Source organism: Miscanthus floridulus, chromosome 4 (assembly GCF_019320115.1).
Source record: "Miscanthus floridulus cultivar M001 chromosome 4, ASM1932011v1, whole genome shotgun sequence".
NCBI classification, from domain to species: Eukaryota; Viridiplantae; Streptophyta; class Magnoliopsida; order Poales; family Poaceae; genus Miscanthus; species Miscanthus floridulus.
Window position 1 is genome coordinate 66437732 of NC_089583.1, and position 20795 is coordinate 66458526.

General features: G+C 42.0%; 1 protein-coding gene across 1 annotated transcript; it reads left to right on the forward strand.

Moving 5' to 3' along the window:
• Positions 1-1541: 1541 nt before the first annotated feature.
• Positions 1542-19312, forward strand: LOC136551610 (probable acylpyruvase FAHD2, mitochondrial). The gene is made up of 7 exons (XM_066543166.1): positions 1542-1625; positions 1712-1928; positions 4201-4253; positions 16821-16883; positions 17255-17305; positions 18966-19083; positions 19197-19312. The coding sequence occupies exons 1-7, from the start codon at positions 1548-1550 to the stop codon at positions 19310-19312; spliced, it is 696 nt and encodes a 231-aa protein (XP_066399263.1). The 5' UTR covers positions 1542-1547.
• Positions 19313-20795: the final 1483 nt, after the last annotated feature.

A 20795-nucleotide genomic window follows, 5' to 3' on the forward strand; every position in this document is an offset into this window, starting at 1 on the left:
CCACAAGACGGCCTAGCTTGCAAGCCAAGTTAGTTAGGACCTCCCTCAGGCTCACGACCCTTCGGTCGGGAGAACCTTCTTCTTTATATATGCCATGGCCCCAAACTCTATATAAGGGCAGCCAGGGCACCCATCTTGGGGATCCAAGCTGATTCTCTCATTCTTACTCCATAGTAGGGCTCCTGAAGCTCTCCTTCGGGAAGCCCATCTCCTAGCTCTAGCTCGCCTACCTCTTCCACCATTCTTGCACCCCCTATTGTAAGAACTTCAGAGCATTCAAGTGAGGAACACGCACTCGAACATCTCTGAGACTGGACGTAGGGCTCTGGCCTGAACTAGTATAAATCCTCATGTTTTTTGTGTGCTACTATCGTCTTTCTAGAGCAACGCGACAATCATATAAGTTTACTACTCTGGTTTATGAAACACCGACAACACTAAATCTGGTCAACACATTAGCAAGAGCTAGATTGCATGGGCTGTACACAACCGATATACATAGAGAGGGAGGTCTAAATGACGAGGCCATCTCTAGCCAGTCGGCGAGGCCAATTCGACACTCGTTCTTCACTGGAAAGACCCATGAACGCCTCCTGAGAAAACCTATCGAGGAGAAGCACAGCAGGAGCTAGGATTGGCAAGGTCACCGACAAATCTTTTTGATAGAAGCGTTGGATTGCAAGCGGGTTGAAAAAGTTTGATGTAGAAGGTAAAAATAAGATAGATTGGTTTTTACTAGCATGTGCGGCTTCTATGCCAAAACCGACGTGGACTGATTTGCCCTGGCTTCGGCCTTCCTCTACTCTGTTGACCGCCAGGCTTCACTCTAACCGGACTATAGGCCAGTTTGTCCAATTCAATCCAAATTTGATCCTTTTTGTTTGCATATGATTTTTCAGTTCATCTTTGATTCTCTCGATCATACTAATAGTTATTAATCATGATAGTTTACTCAACATCAAAACATGCAGTAAGACGACCTTATCTGTTATCTGGTCTACCTTGCATCTAATAAATTATCTGAAATTTGCAATTGTTTGCATGTTTATAGTTGCATTATCAGATCAATTACGAGTCCAACAATCTACACGATATAGATGTCCCAACCATCCTGCAATAAAAATATAGCCGTGCCTATCTGGTAGAAAAAAGTAGTTCAAATGTCGTTCTCTCATATTCAGCGCACGCAGTGTTAAAAAAGTGTTCTCAGATAGTAAGAAACACAAACTAAGAAGCTACAGCACGTGGTTTTCTCATACCATAATACAACATGTTTAATTAAGCTACTCGATCATATATAATATAATAGAATAATAAAGTAGAGCCACAAAGCTTCAAACACATTTATCGCAATCACACATACAGCATACTACGTACAGTAGTATTTATAAGCCCCTCCTGTTCGAAGAAATCAACGCTTCGAACAGCATAGCAGAAGTAATTGAAGGTTAGTTTTGTTGTCCAAAGCAGCAAAATCTGACTGGAGAAGGAGGCTGTATTTCATCCTTGTCACCCCACCCCGCCCAACACACCAAATACTGACGGCGATGGCAGCATCGGAAGCGCAGAAGCTCCTGCAGGCGAGCACGAAGATCATCGGTGTCAGTACCAACTACATGGTCCATGTGAAGCAGTCTGTTCGGTTGGCTGGTTCATATCATTGCTGGTTCGTTTATGTAAGAGAGAAGTACTCAGCCAGCCAGCCAGCCAGCCCCGGCCGAACACGGCGAAGGATCCCGGCAACGTTCCCAAGGTGCCCACCCTGTTCCCGAAGCCTACGTCGTCGTTCCTCCACGCTGGAACGGCCAACGCTGCCATCGAGGTGCCCGAGCCGCTGGAGTCTCTGCGCCATGAGGCTGAGTTTGCCATCGTCATCTCCAGACGAGCGCGCGACGTCCCAGAAGCATCTGCCATGGACTACGTTGGAGGTAACCAAGAAATGCTTTCGCAACCAGCAACGACTGCTCTATGACTATTTCCAGCCCTTCTCTTCGGACACAACTCATATAAGTCTAACACAACTCTGCGGACATATTACTTCAAGTGATGATTGGGTTGCCATCGACATCACCAAAACCACAAAATGACGAATATATCTAAAAATTAGCACTAAAAATTAGCAACCAAAATTAATATTACTGGATCCAAACAAAGCTGCTAATAAACATGCCAATTGTTAGCTGGAGGGCTGCTAACTATGAGTTTCATTAGCTGGTTTGAGTTTGCTAATAGATGCTAATAATTTATATGCACCTTCAACTCACTATCCAACCACCTATTAGTAGGTGGATCCAAACATGCCCCTGTTAAAAATTACCTAGCTAAAAATTAGCAGCTATTAGCTATTAACTAGCTAATTTTTAGTGCTAATGCCGGTGCGCACAATTTTTACACCTACAACATACCAGCTCTACTTGATAAAACACAAAGCTTTTATTGTGTTCCCTTAATTATATGGGTTTAGAAGGGCAGGTCTGGTGCACTGGTGAGAGCTGTCTCCCTGAGTCATCAGGTCGTGGGTTCGAAACAGCCTATCCGCAGATTTTGCGGCGATAAGGCTTGCCTCGGTTTTTTTTCTTTCCCATACCCCACTCATATGGGAGCCTCCGGCATTAGGTCTGTCATTTTTGCCCCAATTATATGGGGTTGGATCGGCACCAAGTTACATGTGTTGGTTTGTGAGAACTGAAACAATTTGGTTTCTCATAAGATTCGAAAGAATCAGCTCCAAACACTATTTCTGGTCAATGCATGTTTCGAAACTGGAACGATTCATCGTTCCTACATATGCACGCAAAATGGAAGAGGTTGGTTTTGCACTGATTCTCCTGTAGCCGATTCCTACTTCTCTTTGATATTTTTGCACTTAATCGTGCAACAAGTTAAAATAGGTTGTATTTTAATTTGTACTTCCTCCATAAAAAAAATAGATTTTTTTTGGAGCATATTTTTATTTCTATGATTTCATTGAACTGGTTTCATAAAATGATTCTACTTCATCATGTGAAATATTATCTGAGTGAATTCAAATTTGAAAATTTTCTATAAGAATCTGGATCGCTGCCGAACACACCCTTAATAACATCTACAACCATAGATTCATTTATAATTTAAAGAGGAAGTTCATGATTAATGGAGGACAACGGGATCATTTCTCAAATCTATATAAGCTAATGTATCTAAAACTAAATAGAAACTGATTTTTTATTGGATGTAGTAGCTTATAAGGGTATCAAAGATTTGGGAATTTTACGCCCAGCCTGACCTAGCCCATAGAACATTATCCCTCTTTCACATAATAAATAAGATTCTGAGGTTCAAAATTTGCAACCGAAGTAAATGACATTCTACACAAACATGAGACATCGTCTCTTAATGCGGAAGCTAAACATTGGTGCATGCACATGATAAACACCAAGCCCAAGAGGAGATGGAGCGTCTTTTGCCAACATCCTTAATATGTCCGAAAATTTCTAGAAACTTATTTATAATGGGACAGAGGCAGTAGTAGACAGGGCATATCAGGAGAAATACAAACAAATAATGATGTATTTATTTGAAATATTCCTATAGTAAGAACTTGGGGTTGGGGGGGGGGGGGGCACGCCCAGGTCTAACCACAAACTGATGACTTGACACAGCCCATATGATGGTCATGGGCACAATTGTTTAGCCCAAAACGAACCAAACTTTCTTTTTGGTCTTGGTCCAAAAAATTCTCAGGTCAAGAACAGAGAGTATAGAATATTCAATAGAAAGTACATCCACAAGCATACCTGATGACACAATTACGATAAAGTTAATAATAGTCATGGTCTATGAAAAAAATATGTAAAATACAAACACATTGATTAGTAAACTTTTCGGTGACACCATTCCATAAAACCAAGATCTCAGTGTTAGCTGCCATATAGTGACAAACCTGTAGTAAATACCTCCTATCTGAAATATAAGGTATCCAAACATTAAAAAAACTTGTCCCTAATTATAGGGGTGCCTATTAGTAATGTCTTCACCAATCCAAAAATAGTAAACCCTATAATTAAGGAAGGGTACGTACATGGACCATTTGCTTTACATTATGTTCTACAATTCCTATGATATTTAATATTTCAAAACAAATGGAGTAGTATACTATAACAGTTCTGTATGTCAACTGTGGCATGCATGCTTTACTAACATTGAAACAACAATTTCCAGGTTATGCACTTGCTTTGGACATGACAGCAAAAGAAATTCAAGTTGCTGCTAAGGTAGGTATTACTACATATAGTGACTGTGTGCTTTCTTTTTTGTTAAAGTATTTTTTTCTTAACAGGCAAATGTTATCCTGGTGATTCCTGAAACATACTCGGTGTCACACATAATTTTAAGGATAAAATTGAATGTACGAAACTCATGTGTGCCCAAGGATCAGTCACACACACAAGTTGACAAATTATAAGAAGTATCATCACAGTGTATCTAACATCACGATTAATAACATCACATAGTCTTATACAATACAGCGGAAAATAAAAAGATAACTCTCTCATGAAAGCTCCAACACAGGGACGGTCAACTGGTTGACCACAAGACTAATAGTCCTCAGGAAACTCCTCATACACATTGCCATCTAGGACCCATTCGGGATTTTTATCCAAATATAGAAAGTAAAAAGTGTAAGTACTTCCCGTACTTAACAAGATAACGTAGGGTTATGAAAGCTCAAAAAGGTTGACACTGGCTTACTGCAGTTAGCACTTTTAGTAGGTCAATGTTTTATCATCAACTATTATCAAGTTATGCTTAAGCTCCCATTTAAACCCACATGATCAAATATCAGAATCATTTGAATCATATTATCATCGTAGAACATCATAAATGAACATCAATAAATAACCTCTTATTCTGTGAGTTTTCTAGGCCGCTCATGACCATGAGCACGGCTGTTATAACAGTTTGTAACCCTCTGCAGAGGTTGTGCACATTCACTGTGAGCCGTGATTCCCATATGCCCGGGTTAATTACCCCCATATCACTGCTAAGATGAGCGGGCAGGGTACATTATAAAGCTATTTCATAGGTTTCTCTAATAAGTTAGGGCCGCTAGGTTTCCTCGGTAGGCAGATGTAGGAACCCCTCTTTCCTATGGCACATATCCATCGCGGTTATACACATAGGAACAGAGGCAGCCCTATACCCAATGTGGCAAGCCCCTTTTGCGCCATCAAGGTAACCTCTAACAAGCTAGAAAAGGTCATATTACTGAGCTAAAGTCAGAGCCATGTGACTCTCGTGGTTGCACTATCAGTCCCAGCTTTTGCCGACAGATAAGTCCTTATGGAGGGCCGAGAGCATCATGATCAAAAGTCATTTGCTCCTTCGCCCTATAATTCAGTTGTTTAAAAGCAACTTTTACCTTTTCTTTCCATAGAATCATTGTTCATTATGTAGCTTATGTTTAGTTATATTGAGCGCTAGCAAACTACCCATATGCATATAACCCGTAGGAGAACAAGGAAACAAGATAATCAATCACTAGGATGTCCTTACGGGTATCAAAATTAGACACATGCAAATGAGTAATTAATAAAGGTGAATAGGACATCAAGGTAGGTCCCATGCTATACTTGCCTTTGGTTAGCAAACTCCTACTGGTCCTGTTGGTCGTCAAAGAACTCTTGGTCTCCAACGTTCTCTTCACCGTCTGAACGCGACCAACACGACAACACACAACATTTCAAAGGCATTCATGCAAAGCAAACAATTCTATAATTAGAACAGTACACTAGCAGTATAGAAAACAAGATAAATTGTTTATGAAAAGAATCTATGTCTCGCTACGATCACGTCAACGGGAAGTTCATGAAAATCAGAGCTAAAACGCGAAAGTTATGAATTAAACGGGGTTTTCTATATCAATTTATTTAATTAAACCTAACCATAAAATTTAAAAGTTGCAAACATGATTAACAGTGGTACTAACATGTAGATTATGCAATTATGAAACAAACGCAATTTGAATGGGTCGATTCGGAGCTAAAACGACAATTTTATGAGCAAAACAGTGTAATGGCATTTCTGTAAATAGAAGGAACTATTTTCGAATTTAAATAAAATTAAATCTGGAATTAATCAAACGGCCGAGGACTGTGGGTTTGATTAGTCAAAACTATGGGGTCTCTTTAGCAAAAAGTCCCACGAAGGGGTATCGGCTTATGTGAGCCGTTGGATCAAGAACGGACGGTAGAGGAAAGATGGGAGGGAGAGAGAAAGGGGCCGGCGGCCGGAACAGTGGCGGCCGCGGCGGGGCACCATAGCCGGCGACGTGGAGCTCACCGGCATGCTCGGTTCAGGGGTTACGGCCTATGGTTTGATGAATTGAGAACACCGGGAGAGAGGGGGGGGGGGGGCAGACGAACTCGGCTAGGCCTAGAGCGTGGCCGGAGGAGGCGGTTGGCGTGGTGGCGACCATGGCCGGCAGAGTGGAGCTCATGGGTGCACGCAAAACGAGCCCTAGAGGCCATGAAACACTGAATTGAAAGCATGGGGAGAAAGAGGGGAGCAAGGGGGTTTTCATAGCGGGGAAAAATAGAGTCGACGGCGGCTTGGAGACGGCAGACCGTGCAGAGGGGTGGACGGTGGACCTCGGCGCTTCTCCATGCGACGGTTGTGGCTTCCGCAGGCTCGAGCGAGTGCGAGAGGGAGCAGGGAAGGCAGCAGGGAGGGTGGCTCAGCCTCAGTTCCCTTTTAAAAGAGGCCGGGGAGCGGGGCAATGCGCCCATGACGCCAGGAGCGGGGTGGCGGTTCTGCCTCGACCGCGCGTGACTCGGGAGGTGGGGAACGGCGCCGACAAGCGGGTCTGGGCGGTCAGCGGCAGAGCAGGAGGGGAAAGGGGCGTGGCAGCGGTGGTTGTCAGCCCACCCGAGTGGGCCGGCCCAGGAAAGAAAACAGGAGGAGGGGGAAAGGGGGGGCAAGCGGGCCGGCAGGGAAATGGCCTGCGGGCCGAAAATGAGGAAAGGAGGGGAGGGAAAGGAATTTCCTTTTTCTTTTTCCAAATAAATTTTCCAAACACATTTTCAAAAGGTTTTTAAAACCTTTTAGCATTTGAAACAAAACCACCCATCACAGAAATAAATATGGAACAACATGAATGCATCAACATGTTTCTATCCTTATATTTACTTTTAATTTCATAAAAAATATTATTTCCTAAATTTGAAATGCACATATAATTGCATAAATAAATCAAATTTTACTATTTTAAAATAATGCAAATTTTAGGGTATTACAATTCTACCCCCCTTAAGATGAATCTCGTCCTTGAGATTTAGATGATTGCTTACTCAAACAGTTGGGGATAAGACTTTCGTAATTCCTCTTCTCTTTCCCAAGTAGCCTCATCCTCTGTATACCGATTCCACTGTACCTTGTACATCTTTATAACTCGGCTCCTTGTAACTCTTTCTGCCATCTGTAAGATCTTTATCAGATACTCTTCATATGTGAGATCTTCCTTAATAGCAAGTTCTTCTAAAGGAATCTGCTCTTCTGGTACTCGCAAACACTTCTTTAATTGAGAAACATGAAACACATCGTGCACACATGACAAACTCTCAGGCAGTTCCAATTGATAGGCTACTTCTCCACGTCTCTCTAGGATCTTGAAAGGTCCAATATACCTCGGTGACAACTTTCCCTTCATATTGAATCTTTTCACACTTCTCATTGGTGACACCTTCAAGTACACATAATCTCCAATTTCAAAGGTCAGCTCTCTTCTGCGAGTATCAGTGTAACTCTTCTGTCAGGACTGAGCCACTCTCAAGTTGTCTCTAATCATTCTCACTTGTTCTTCTGCGTCTCTAAGGACATCGGGTCTAAACACTTGAGTTTCACCAGTCTAATTCTAGAATAAAGGCGTTCTACATTTATGTCCATACAGCGCCTCAAAAGGTGCCATCTTGAGACTCTTCTGGTAACTGTTGTTGTACGAGAACTCAACATAGGGCAAACTTTTGTCCCAACTTGTACCATATTGCAGTGCACAAGCTCTCAATATATCTTCCAAAATCTAGTTGATCCTTTCAGTCTGTCCATCAGTTTGTGGGTGGTAAGTAGAACTAAAGTTCAACTTTGTCCCCAAAGATCTATGTACTTTCTACCAGAATTGCGACGTAAACTGAGTGCCTCTATCAGACACAATTTTCTTGGGAACACCATGTAAGCACACTATCCTTTCCATGTACAATTCTGCTAGCCTTGCACCTGTATAGGTAGTCTTGACTGGTAAAAAGTGAGCAACCTTGGTGAGTCGATCCACTATTACCCATATTGAATCATAACCTCTTTGAGTGCGGGGCAAACCTACGATAAAATCCATACCAACTTCTTCCCATTTCCATTCAGGAATCTTCATTGGTTGTAGCAACCCTGCAGGTCTTTAATGCTTAGCTTTCACTCTTTGACAAGTGTCACACAAAGCCACATACTCTGCCACATCTCTCTTCAAACCATACCACCAATACTTCTCTTTGAGATCCAAATACATCTTGGTACTTCCGGGATGTATAGAATAAGCAGACTCATGTGCCTCTTGTAGAATTGCATCATGGATAGCCTTCACTTCAGGTACACATATCCTTTTCCCAAACCAAAGTGTACCATTCTTATCCATCCTGAATCCTGGTGCCTTTTCAAGCACTACATTCTCCGCTATCTCCTTTAGTTTTTCATCCTCCAATTGACCTTTGCGTATCTCTTGCTCCAATGTAGGTTCTATCACCAATTCTATTGCATTAGTGACAAAACTCAAGTTGAGATACTCTATTTTAGCACACAGCTCTACTGACATAAATGTCATCCAAAGTCCATTGGCATAACTCTTCCTACTAAGTGCATCAGCTACGACATTTGCTTTTCCTGGATGATAATGCACTTCCAAATCATAGTCTTTGATCAATTCTAACCAATGACATTGTCTTAGATTCAGATCTGACTGGGTGAAGATATACTTCAAACTCTTGTGATCTGTATAGATATCACTCTTATGCCCAATTAGATAATGTCTCTAGATTTCCAAAGCATGAACCACAGCTGCTAATTCTAGGTCATGAGTAGGGTAATTCAACTCATGCTTCCTCAATTGCCTAGATGCATATGCCACCACTCTTCCTTCTTGCATAAGCACACATCCAAGGCCCAAATGAGATGCATCACAATATATAGAGAAGTTCTTGCCTAAATCTGGTAAAATTAGCACTGGAGCTGTAGTCAATCTCTTCTTTAGCTCATCAAAATTTACCTAGCATTTATCAGACCATACATATTTAGCATTCTTTTCCAATAGAGCTGTCATAGGCTTAGCAAGCTTGGAAAAACCTTCAATGAACCTCCTGTAGTATCCAGCCAATTCCAAAAAGCTACGAATCTCACTTACATTGGTTGGTGGTTTCCAATTCAACACATCTTGCACTTTGCTTGGATCCACTGCTATTCCACCATTGGAGACAACATGACCCAGAAAAGAGACCTCCTTCAACCAAAACTCACACTTGCTCCACTTAGCGTACAACTTATGTTCTCTAAGCTTTTGTAAGACCAACCTTATATGTTCAGCATGTTATTCTTCGGTCTTGGAGAATACCAGTATGTCATCAATGAATACCACCACAAATTTATCAAGAAACTCCATGAACACCTTATTCATCAAATACATAAAGTATGCAGGTGCATTGGTCAATCCAAAAGACATAATGATATACTCATACAAGCCATATTGTGTACTGAATGCTGTCTTGGGTATGTTCGAGTTTTGAATCTTTAGCTGATGGTAACCTAAGCGGAGATCAATCTTAGAGAACACATAGGCTCCTCTCAACTGATCAAACAAATCATCAATCCTAGGCAAAGGGTATTTATTCTTGATTGTAACCTCATTAAGTGAACGGTAATCCACACACATCCGTTGGCTACCATCCTTCTTATCCACAAAGATCATAGGTGCCCCCCATGGGGAAGAACTGGGGCATATGAAACCTTTTTCTTGCAACTCTTTTAGTTGTTTCTTAAGCTCTTCTAATTCATTAACCCCCATTCTATATGGATATTTAGCTATTGGTGTAGTTCTAGGTAATAATTCAATAATGAATTCAATGTCACGATCAGGTGGCATACCTGGCAAGTCATCGGGGAAGACATCTAGGAACTCCTCCACAACACGATCTTGTTTATTAACATCACCATCCAGCCGATTCATAGTGGCCATTGGCTGAGCTTGCACTACCACTTCTACACAGATTCTATCTCCATTGGGTGATGTCACAACAATAGATCTCTCCTGACACTGAATCACTGCCCGATGTTGTTTCATCCAATCCATTCCTAGAATAAGATCAATTCCCGCTGTTCTCAACACAATAGGTTTCACTTTGAAGTCTACCCCCCTTAAGGAAATGCTAGTTGAGGGACTCTAATAAGAAGTTGGCATACTACCTCCTGGTGAATTTACTAGTATGGGGTTTTTCATGGCACATAAAGGTATGCTATGCATTCTAACAAAAGCTTGGAAAATAAATGAATATGAAGCACCGGAATAAAAAAGTATTATAGCAGAGATAGAGTTGACACTAAACGTACCCAACATGACCTCAGGCGTCTCCTGAGCTGCATCAGATGACACATAGTTCACCTTAGTAGTGTGTGGTGGTCAGGCGTTGAACTTCGGATTGCCATTTTGGTTATGAGGAGCTTACTGGTTCTGCTTCTTTGGACACTGATGAGCATAATGACCTACTTCTCCACAGTGATAGCATGCGTTGGGGTTATTGGGCGCACCACTCTTCATAGGATCATTGTTGGGCATTCCCTGGCGTGTTGCCGGATTGTCGGTCTGTTGCGGGGGACGCTGATTACCAAACTGTTGCTGGTACTGAGGGCGTTGCTGGAACTGGTTATGCTGAGGATACTGACCATGGTTTCCCTGGTTAGATGGTCCTTGATTCCTCTGCTGAAAACCTTGCTGGGGATAGGCACATGGGTGGGTGTTGCTTCCAGAAGCTTGCCCTTGAAGTCTCCTCTTCTTGGCTTCCATCTCTTTGCACTTATCGTCAATCACAATAGCGCGGTTCACCAAGGACTGAAAGTTAGGGTAGGTGTTGGACATCAGCTGGAGTTGTAGTCCATCATAAAGTCCCTTAAGGAAGCGGCATTGCTTCTCTTTGTCCTCAGCTACATCATTTGGAGCATAGCGTGATAATTGAGCAAACTTGTCACAATACTACGCCATAGTCATGGATCCTTGCTTAAGGGACCTGAATTCCTCCTGCTTCAATTCCACGAATCCATCAGGGATATGATAAGACCAGAAATTGTCCTTGAATTCCTAGCAGATGATAGCAGGATCATCGTTGGGGTGTCCATACTAGAAAGAACCCCACCAATCCTGAGCTGCTCCCTAGAGTTGACTAGAAGCATATAACACCTTCTTAAGATCATTGCATTGTGCTATGTTAAGTTGTTTTTCCACAGCACGCAACCAATCGTCTGCCTCCAAGGGGTTTGAGGCGTGAGTGAACACCGGTGGGCGACCCTTCATGAATTCTCCACGCTTGTCTCTGACCTAAACAGGTGGTGGTCCTCTTGCAGGTTCATTATCCAAGCGTTGCATCATGGCTTACATCAACTGCGCTTGCATTCCCATCAATTGTTCCATAGTCACTGGTGGTGGTGGTGGTGGATTTATGAGAGCATCACATCCATGACCACGGCCTCTGCCCCTTCCTCCTCTTGTGGCCATCTGCTTTTCAACAAATGCGTAAAATTTTAGAGATTTCCCAATTATAGAGAGCTTATAAAGATAAGAAACAATGTTGAGAATTTTCTAGACAAGATTCAAATACAGCAGTTCAGTAAATCTGTCATAACTTGAGTTTCAGAGATCCAACAGAGGTGTACCAAGAATGGTTAGAAAGCTTAGGAGATCAGCTACAACTTTTATTTAGATCACTTTTACAGATTATGACATACACATGGTCAAAAACAGAGCGCTAAACCAAATCTGTTTTGGGTTCCAGTCTGCGCAGAAACCTCAACTTGTGACAGCTAGATCTCACAAATCTGAACAGATATTGATGTGATTCCAGAGATATTTGAAAGATACAGAAGTCTAGATATCTCCACAAAAATTTCAGAATTTTTGGCAGCCTAGATTTCAAGATACAATATAAAGAACACAGGTTGCTCCAGAAAACAGCACAGCAGAGATAAGATAAAGCAAACCCATCTGCATTAAGACTTCATCTAAACTTAAGGTTCAAACCTATGGAATTTTGCGGACATGCCCACAAACCTCCAGCAATCAAACAAACTCTAAATTATTCAAGTTCACAATTAAAAACATCCAATCAGTAAAGTTCACAAAGACGAAACAAGACTAGACATGACACACGAACTAACAACGTAGCAACTTTAAACAAGGAACCTAACACCTATGGGGCGATGTCAATCATGGTGAACGACCGACGCTTCTTCTTGTAGATCGGTGGCAGCCCAAGTTGAGCACGTAGTTCATCAACTTGCTTCTGGAGACACCTCTCGGCCCTTTGTGATGCACGCAGCTCTCTCTTGACTTCCTCATCTACCCCCTGCATGGCATGGACATGTTGCACTGTTGCTTCTAGGGTTGGATCACTTTCTAATGGTGCCAGGACCTATCAATTTACCCTCATGATCATTGCGAGGAAGGAACCTAAAATGATCCTCCTTCATGGTCTCAAAATGATGACCATGGTAGTAGATGTAAGCGTCCTGCGCTGCATCTTCCATGCCATCCAATGCATGAGCCCGTTTGGTAGTGGCACGGTGGACAGTCTCCACCTCATGTCCATTCTTTATGTCATTCTAGGCAGTAACAACCAGCTCTACCTTCCAAAAGGTTGCCTCCAAAGGATGCTGGTACTCTGCACAGTGATAGTTGATGGAGGCGTGTAGATCAGGGTAGTAGTCATCCAGCACATGAGTAAGGAGGGTGTGGTAGTAGGCCATCTCCAGGGCTAGCTTGAAGTAGTATTTGCACTTTCAGCCTATCTCCTCATCCACCACAGGAACAGCTGGGGATGGCACAGGCGTAGGTGAAGTAGCTAATGACTCCGCTGGGGTAGCTACAACAGCATAGATAGGTGCAACAGCTGGAGTAGGAGCAGGTGCAGGTGTCGGGGTAGCCATCCACTCCTCATCATCCTCTATCAAAGGTTCCACCTCATCATCGGAGATGATCACAATCTCCTTCTCCGCCTATGGAGCACGGGGGGTGAACATGACACGATAGCCTATAGTACTGAGGCGGGCAGTCTTCGGGTTACGAGACATCTATAGATTTAGAGTAAGATAGAATTAGAGTCAAAAATTTTATATAATAGAGTAAGGTATTAAAAAGCATAAATATTTTAATAAAATAACAAGAATGAGACAGTAAGCATGAAACCAAAGAAGCAAAGACGCTAAAACGACCATCTCTAACTAGGCTTGCGTCCTACAGTCAACACGGCTCTGATACCAATTTGTTACACCCAATTTTAAGGATAAAATTGAATGCACAAAACTCATGTGTACCTAGGGATCAGTCACACACATTGACAAATTATAAGAAGTATCATCACGGTGTATCTTACATCACGATTAATAACATCACATAGTCTTACACAACACAGCGGAAAATAATAAGATAACTCTCTCGTGGAAGCTCCAACACAGGGACAGTCAACTGGTTGATCACAAGCCTAATAGTCCTCAAGAAACTCCTCATACATGTTGTCATCTGTTACCCATCCAGGATTTTTATCCAAATATAAAAAGTAAACAAGTGTAAGTACTTCCCGTACTTAACAAGATAATATAGGGTTATGAAAGCTCAAAAAGGTTGACACTAGCTTACTACAGTTAGCACTTTTAGTAGGTCAAGGTTTTATCGTCAATTATTATCAAGTTATGCTTAAGCTCCCATTTAAACCCACATGATCATATATCAGAATCATTTAAATCATATTATCATCGTAGAACATCATAAATGAACATCATTAAATAACCTTTTATTCTGTGAGTTTTCTAGGCCGCTTGTGACTGTGAACACGGCTGTTATAATAGTTTGTAACCCTTTGCAGAGGTTGTGCACATTCATCGCGAGCCGTGATTCCCATATGCCCGGGTTAATTACTCCCATATCACTGCCAAGGTGAGCAGACAGGGTACACTATGAAGCCATTTCACAGGTTTCTCTAACAAGTTAGGGCCGCTAGGTTTCCTCGACAGGCAGATGTAGGAACCCCTCTTTCCTATGGCACATATCCATCGTGGCTATACACATAGGAACAGAGGCAGCCCTATACCCAACGTGGCAAGCCCCTTTTGTGCCATCAAGGTAACCTCTAACAAGCTAGAAAAGATCCTATTACTGAGATAAAGTCAGAGCCATGTGACTCTCACGGTTGCACTGTCAGTCCTAGCTTTTGCCGATAGATAAGTCTTTATAAAGGGCCGAGAGCATCATGATCAAAAGTCATATGCTCCTTCGCCCTATAATTCAGTTGTTTAAAAGCAACTTTTACCTTTTTTCCATAGAATCATTGTTCATTATGTAGCTCATGTTTAGTTATATTGAGCGCTAGCAAACTACCCATATCCATATAACTCGTAGGAGAACAAGGAAACAGGATAATCAATCACTAGGATGTCCTTACGGGTATCAAAATTAGACACATGCAAATGAGTAATTAATAAAGGTGAATAGGACATCAAGGTAGGTCCCATGCTATACTTGCCTTGGTTAGCAAACTTCTGCTGGTCCTGCTGGTCATCAAAGAACTCTTGGTCTCCAACGTTCTCTTCACCATCTGAACGCGACCAACACGGCAACACACAACATTCCAAAGGTATTCATGCAAAGCAAACAATTCTATAATTAGAACAATATACTAGCATTATAAAAAACAAGATAAAATGTTTATAAAAAGAATCTATGTCTCGCTACGATCACGTCAACGCGAAGTTCACAAAAATCGGAGCTAAAACGCGAAAGTTATGAATTAAATGGGGTTTCCTATAGCAATTTATTTAATTAAACCTAACCATGAAATTTAAAAGTTGCAACCATGATTAACATTGGTACTAACACGTAGATTATGCAATTACGAAACTAACGCAATTTGAATGGGTCGATTCGGAGCTAAAACGACGATTTTATGAGCAAAACAGTGTAGTGGCATTTCTATAAATAGAAGGAACTATTTTTGAATTTAAATAAAATTAAATATGGAATTAATCAAACTGCCGAGGACTGCGGGTTTGATTAGTCGAAACTAGGGGGTCTCTAGCAAAAAGTCCCGTGAAGGGGTATCGGCTTATGTGAGCCGTTGGATCAAGAACGGACGGTAGAGGAAAGATGGGAGGGAGAGAGAAAGGGGCCGGCAGCCGGAATAGTGGCGGCCGCGGTGGGGCACCATAGCCGGAGACGTGGAGCTCGCCTACGTGCTCGGTTTAGGGGTTACGGCCTACGGTTCGATGAACTAAGAACACCGGGGGAGAGAGGGGGGCAGCGAACTCGGCCAGGCCTAGAGCGCGGCCGGAGGAGGCGGTTGGCGCGGTGGCGACCATGGCCGGCGGAGTGGAGCTCACGGGCGCACGCGAAACGAGCCCTAGAGGCCATGAAACACTGAATTGAAAGCATGGGGAGAAAGAGGGGAGCAAGGGGGTTCTCACAGCGGGGAAAAACGGAGTCGACGGCAGCTCGGAGACGGCGGACCGCGTGGAGGGGAGGACAGCGGACCTCGGCGCTTCTCCGTGCGACGGTTGTGGCTTCCGCGGGCTCGAGCGAGTGCGAGAGGGAGCGGGGAAGGCAGCAGGGAGGGTGGCTCGGCCTCGGTTCCCTTTTAAAAGAGGACGGGGAGCGGGGCGACGCGCCCACGACACTAGGAGCGGGGCGGCTGTTGCGCAGGGGCGGTTCCGCCTCGACCGCACGTGACTCGGGAGGTGGAGGACGGCGCCGACAGGCGGGCCCGGGCGGTCAGCGGCTGAGCAGGAGGGGAAAGGGGCGCGACAGCGGCGGTTGTCAGACCGCCCGAGTGGGCCGGCCCAGGAAGGAAAACAGGAGGATGGGGAAAAGGGGGGCAAGCGGGCCAGCGGGGAAATGGCCTGCGGGCCGAAAATGAGGAAAGGAGGGGAGCGAAAGGAATTTCCTTTTTCTTTTTCCAAATAAATTTTCCAAACTCATTTTCAAAAGGTTTTTAAAACCTTTTAGCATTTGAAACAAAACCACCCATCACAGAAATAAATATGCAACAGCATGAGTGCATCAACATGTTTCTATCCTTATATTTACTTTTAATTTCATAAAAATATTATTTCCTAAATTTGAAATGCACATATAATTGCATAAATAAATCAAATTTTACTATTTTAAAATAATGCAAATTTTAGGGTATTACACTCGGAGCAGATCAGTCTCATAGTTTTATAAGTCATTTTTTTCTAATATGACATATCATGTCTATTAGAAAAAAAAATGCAGCAAGATCTCAATGATCCAGTACGTATATGTTTCATTTCAAATAATGGTTGTTCTCATATTTCCATAAGAGTTAAATGTATGAGCGCCCCCTAAACTTGTCAAGGAATGCCATTTAAATCCATAAACTTTGAAAACGCATTTTAGGTCCCTAAACTTTGAAAACACACCCTTTCTCAAGATAACTCTTCGTATAATTTTAGAAGTAAGCACAATGACTTGACGTAAAACTTCTATCTACCTTGTATTTACTTATACTTATTATATGATATATTTGTAGTCTGCTGGTCTTCCATGGGCTTTGGCTAAAGGACAGGACACATTTACTCCAATTAGTGCAGTAGTAAGCAATAGTTTTTCTCATGTTCTGTGAAATCGAATTAAGCATAGTTGAGACATTAACAGATATTTTTCTTATTTGTAATATTACATACATGTTTCTAATTGAAATTAACAACAGAGTACATGGAATTTGCAATAGGTTTTCTCTATAGGCTCATTATAAATAACATGTGCTTGTCTAGACTTATAAAAATCAATATCATGGAAAAAGGGTGTCTGTCAGAGAGGAACAAACTGAAACCTCATCTTTGTTTGCACGAAAGTGGTATCTGTATTGTCCCTATGATCCATACCAATCTTATGATCTGAAATCCACAATACCATTGGGTTGTCTCTTCTATTCTCACAAAGTATAATATCTCCACCAAACAGGTTCCAAAATCTGCTGTCACTGATCCCCATGATCTGGAGTTCTGGTTAAAGGTAATTATGCATAAATGGAGCGAACATATTTTTGCAAGACCTATTTTGATTTGGGAATAAGTTTCACAAGCGTATTTGGCCTTTCATTTCTCTTTTAGCATACATATTATCAATTAGATTACTTTGAAGTAAGAACCAAGTGATATGCATTTTAGATTAAAATTTGAACCTAGTTCAGTTAATTAGTTGTCAAAGCTTAGGAAGTTTTCCTTTTCACCTAGAAATAAGCTAAGGGAGTATATGGTATGGTGTTAGGTTGATAAGGAATTATATGATATGAGCTGCTGGATTTTGTACACATGGGGGATAGTTCGTTACCCACCAAGCAACAATGTCAGAAGCAAGCCCAGATTCATCATGAGCCGACAATTTTGGGATGAAAATTGCAGTTAGCGGGTCTTACTAGTGAGGCCATATTTTCTAAGAGAGTAAGCGATATTAATGTTGGGCTTCGAGATGATCATTTCTCCCATGCCTAACAAGTAATCACTTCATTGCAAAATGTATATCGTTTTTATTTCAAACTAAAGCCAACTTCTCTAAATTTGACTACTTTGTAAAAAATGGAATAAATTATACTATTATCAAATGATGATATATAACGGAGTCTCCACGTTAATTGTCATGAGACGCGCTAAAAAAAAGGTAAAGTCCTAGAAATTCTTGCTTCTGGATTGGGCGTCCGAGAAATTCTTAATAAACAAGCAAAAAATGAAACAATGAGCTCTTTGTGGTTTAATGTTAATTAGTAAATGTGTTGTGTGTTGCAACGGAACCCCATACGTATAGGAATCGGACTTCGCATCATGCTAGACGTGAGTTGTATATGAGCGCGCGTCATAAGTCCGGGTGACATACGAGATACAGAGGATGCAATTGGAATCAGACTCTGTATCCATCAACATTAGATGCAAGTTGTTCTAACTCGCATGAGTATGAGTCATGAGTTCGGATATACAAGTAAAAAAGAGTGTGGCAAAAGAAACTCTTCACTGTTTGGATATTTAGGGAGAGGTCGATGAAGAATAATAATATGAAATTTGGTATAGATGTATATTCTAAAAACCTGATTAAAGTTAGAGAGAAGACTGATTTATTATTAGCAAATAAAATGGAAAAACGGTCTATGTTCGGAATGGAGGCAGTAGGGGATTCCCCTCCTGTTTCTTCAAAAAAAAAAAAGGTTCGGAATGGAGGGGTTAACAGCTTTGAAGTTGCCGGATTGCTCTTTACGGGTTGCTAGCAGCACGTGGGATTGTATGAATGTGTGCTGTTTAATTTGCTGACTAGAGTGTGTTGTTGACATGAGCGAAGAGAAATGAGAGGGCCAGACGCAGAGAGGGTAGTAAAGTAACTCGTGCTAGCTAATACTCCCTCCGTTCCTTAATATAAGCCATACAGATTTCTAAAGAAAATTCCAAAATATAGGTACGTATCAGTTCCCACGCCGATTAGTTTGGAAACCTTCCCACCGTACATAGCACATGCCCCAACCAATCCCTTAGATTTAGGAAGCAATCTGATTGGGAGAGAGAAAATGGCCTGATTTTCTTTTTTTTTCCTCAGTCTCGCATCCTTTCCCAAGCCGTGCGTTAATATTAGTGCTAAAAACTATATGGCTTATATTAAGGAATGGAGGGAGTAACGGCGTAAAGTGCAGGTGGACGATGAACTTAGGCAGAAGGGCTCGACAAGTGATATGATATTCAAGATTCCTTATATCGTGAGCTATTTCAATTCCATCATGACGTTAATGGAGGGCGACGTGATACTGACCGGTAATGAAAATTTTGTGTATCCACAGCTCGTGCTTTTAATTTGCATCGCAAAACTAATTAATACGGACTCCTTCTTGGATTATACATTCATGTGTTCCTCTACGGCTCTGCAGGTACTCCGGCGGGTGTAGGTCCTGTCCGAGTAGGCCAGAAGATCAAAGCTGGCATTACTGGCTTCGTTGATACGGAGTTTGATGCTCAGAGGCGCAAGCGGCCGTCTTCTACCTAATGCAATTAATATATAAGCGCGAGAGACAGAGGGTAATAATTGTATGTGACACCTTTATTTTGGAGCATGTGGCCACTTATGCGGTTGCACTGGACATGTTTTTAGACAAACGATTTTTCGATTTATGCTCTCAGTAGGTGAATATGGATGCAGGTCGAGCACAGCCGTCCTCAACCAGTGCAACTTCCTGGAGCAACTGCTGGAGATCGTTCTCTTGTGCCTCCTTGTTTGTATGTACCTATTATTATTTATATATTTGTGGTGAACTGGTGATAGAATAAGCCGCTGTGCCTATGCATACATGAACTTGGTTGTCCCCCATGGATGGAGATGTAATCTCTCAACACTTTGTGTGCAATATCATAAGGTAAAGGTGCGTGATTACTGAGGTATAGTTCCTCTCTCCCTTTATAAGTGTCATCATGGAAAGCGTGCCAGTCAATTTTTTTAGTTTTGGCAACATGTATATCTTTAAATAAATTTATTATAAAAAATTAATATTTTTTCATATATTCAATCAAAGTTAAGTATGTTCGACTTCTCAGAAAATGAAAACGATACGTAAAAAAGATGGAGGGAGTACGGGCCTGTTTGCTTTTTGGCCACATGGCACCACAGGAGTTGTGGCGGCGGAACTTGTGGTGGCCAAAAGGGACGCCACAACTGTGGCGGGATTTTAGCACTGAGAAAGCTATGCATGTAACGAACCAAACAGCAGCCTTTGAGTGCATGGCTCGCCGCATGTTAGGTGTGGCGGACGATGGCTACGAACCAAACGCCCCCTACATATTATGAAATTACAAATCGTTCTTGTTTAGTGCTTTGCTTGAGCACATGCATCCGAGTAGGCACTAGTGGATTTAGAGCTTAAATGAAACCTACGAGAAGCTCGAGGCTGCCTACGAGATCGTTTATCTGTAAGCTCCTATAGAGCGCAAAATTACAAATTCCTCAGCATGCGCTAGCGACGGAGCCCATACAGCTGCCCATATCTTGCAAGAATTCCTAGAATTCTAGCATATATTTTGGCCATGTGGCTGTCCCTAGCCCAAGCGAACGTTAAGGTTGCAGGACTGCAACAAGCAAAAGACAACCCAGACACATCGTACTCTGGATGCACAAGGTGACGTCAGTCTAGCTCGGCCCAATAGTGGCTAGGAAGGACTGGAATGGTAAAAGCCCACTGAGGAGAAATGTCATGTAAAGGCCTATTTTGTAGAACTTCTTCATATTCTCTGTGGAAAGGTGATTCTAAAAATGTTTCCCTAGGTTAAACTTTATGCATATAGTGACTCTTTGTGTGAAGTGAATTAGGAGAAACTACTTGTTTTAATCCACAACCCCCAAGATCATTTTAGAGAGTCACTCCATAGAATCAGTATAGAAAATCACTTCTCTGTAAAGAACTATTTAGCAGAACTTTTCCTAAATTTAGCCTAGAAGGTACTCTAGGAGCTCTGGCAAAGAGGCCCTAAAATAGAGA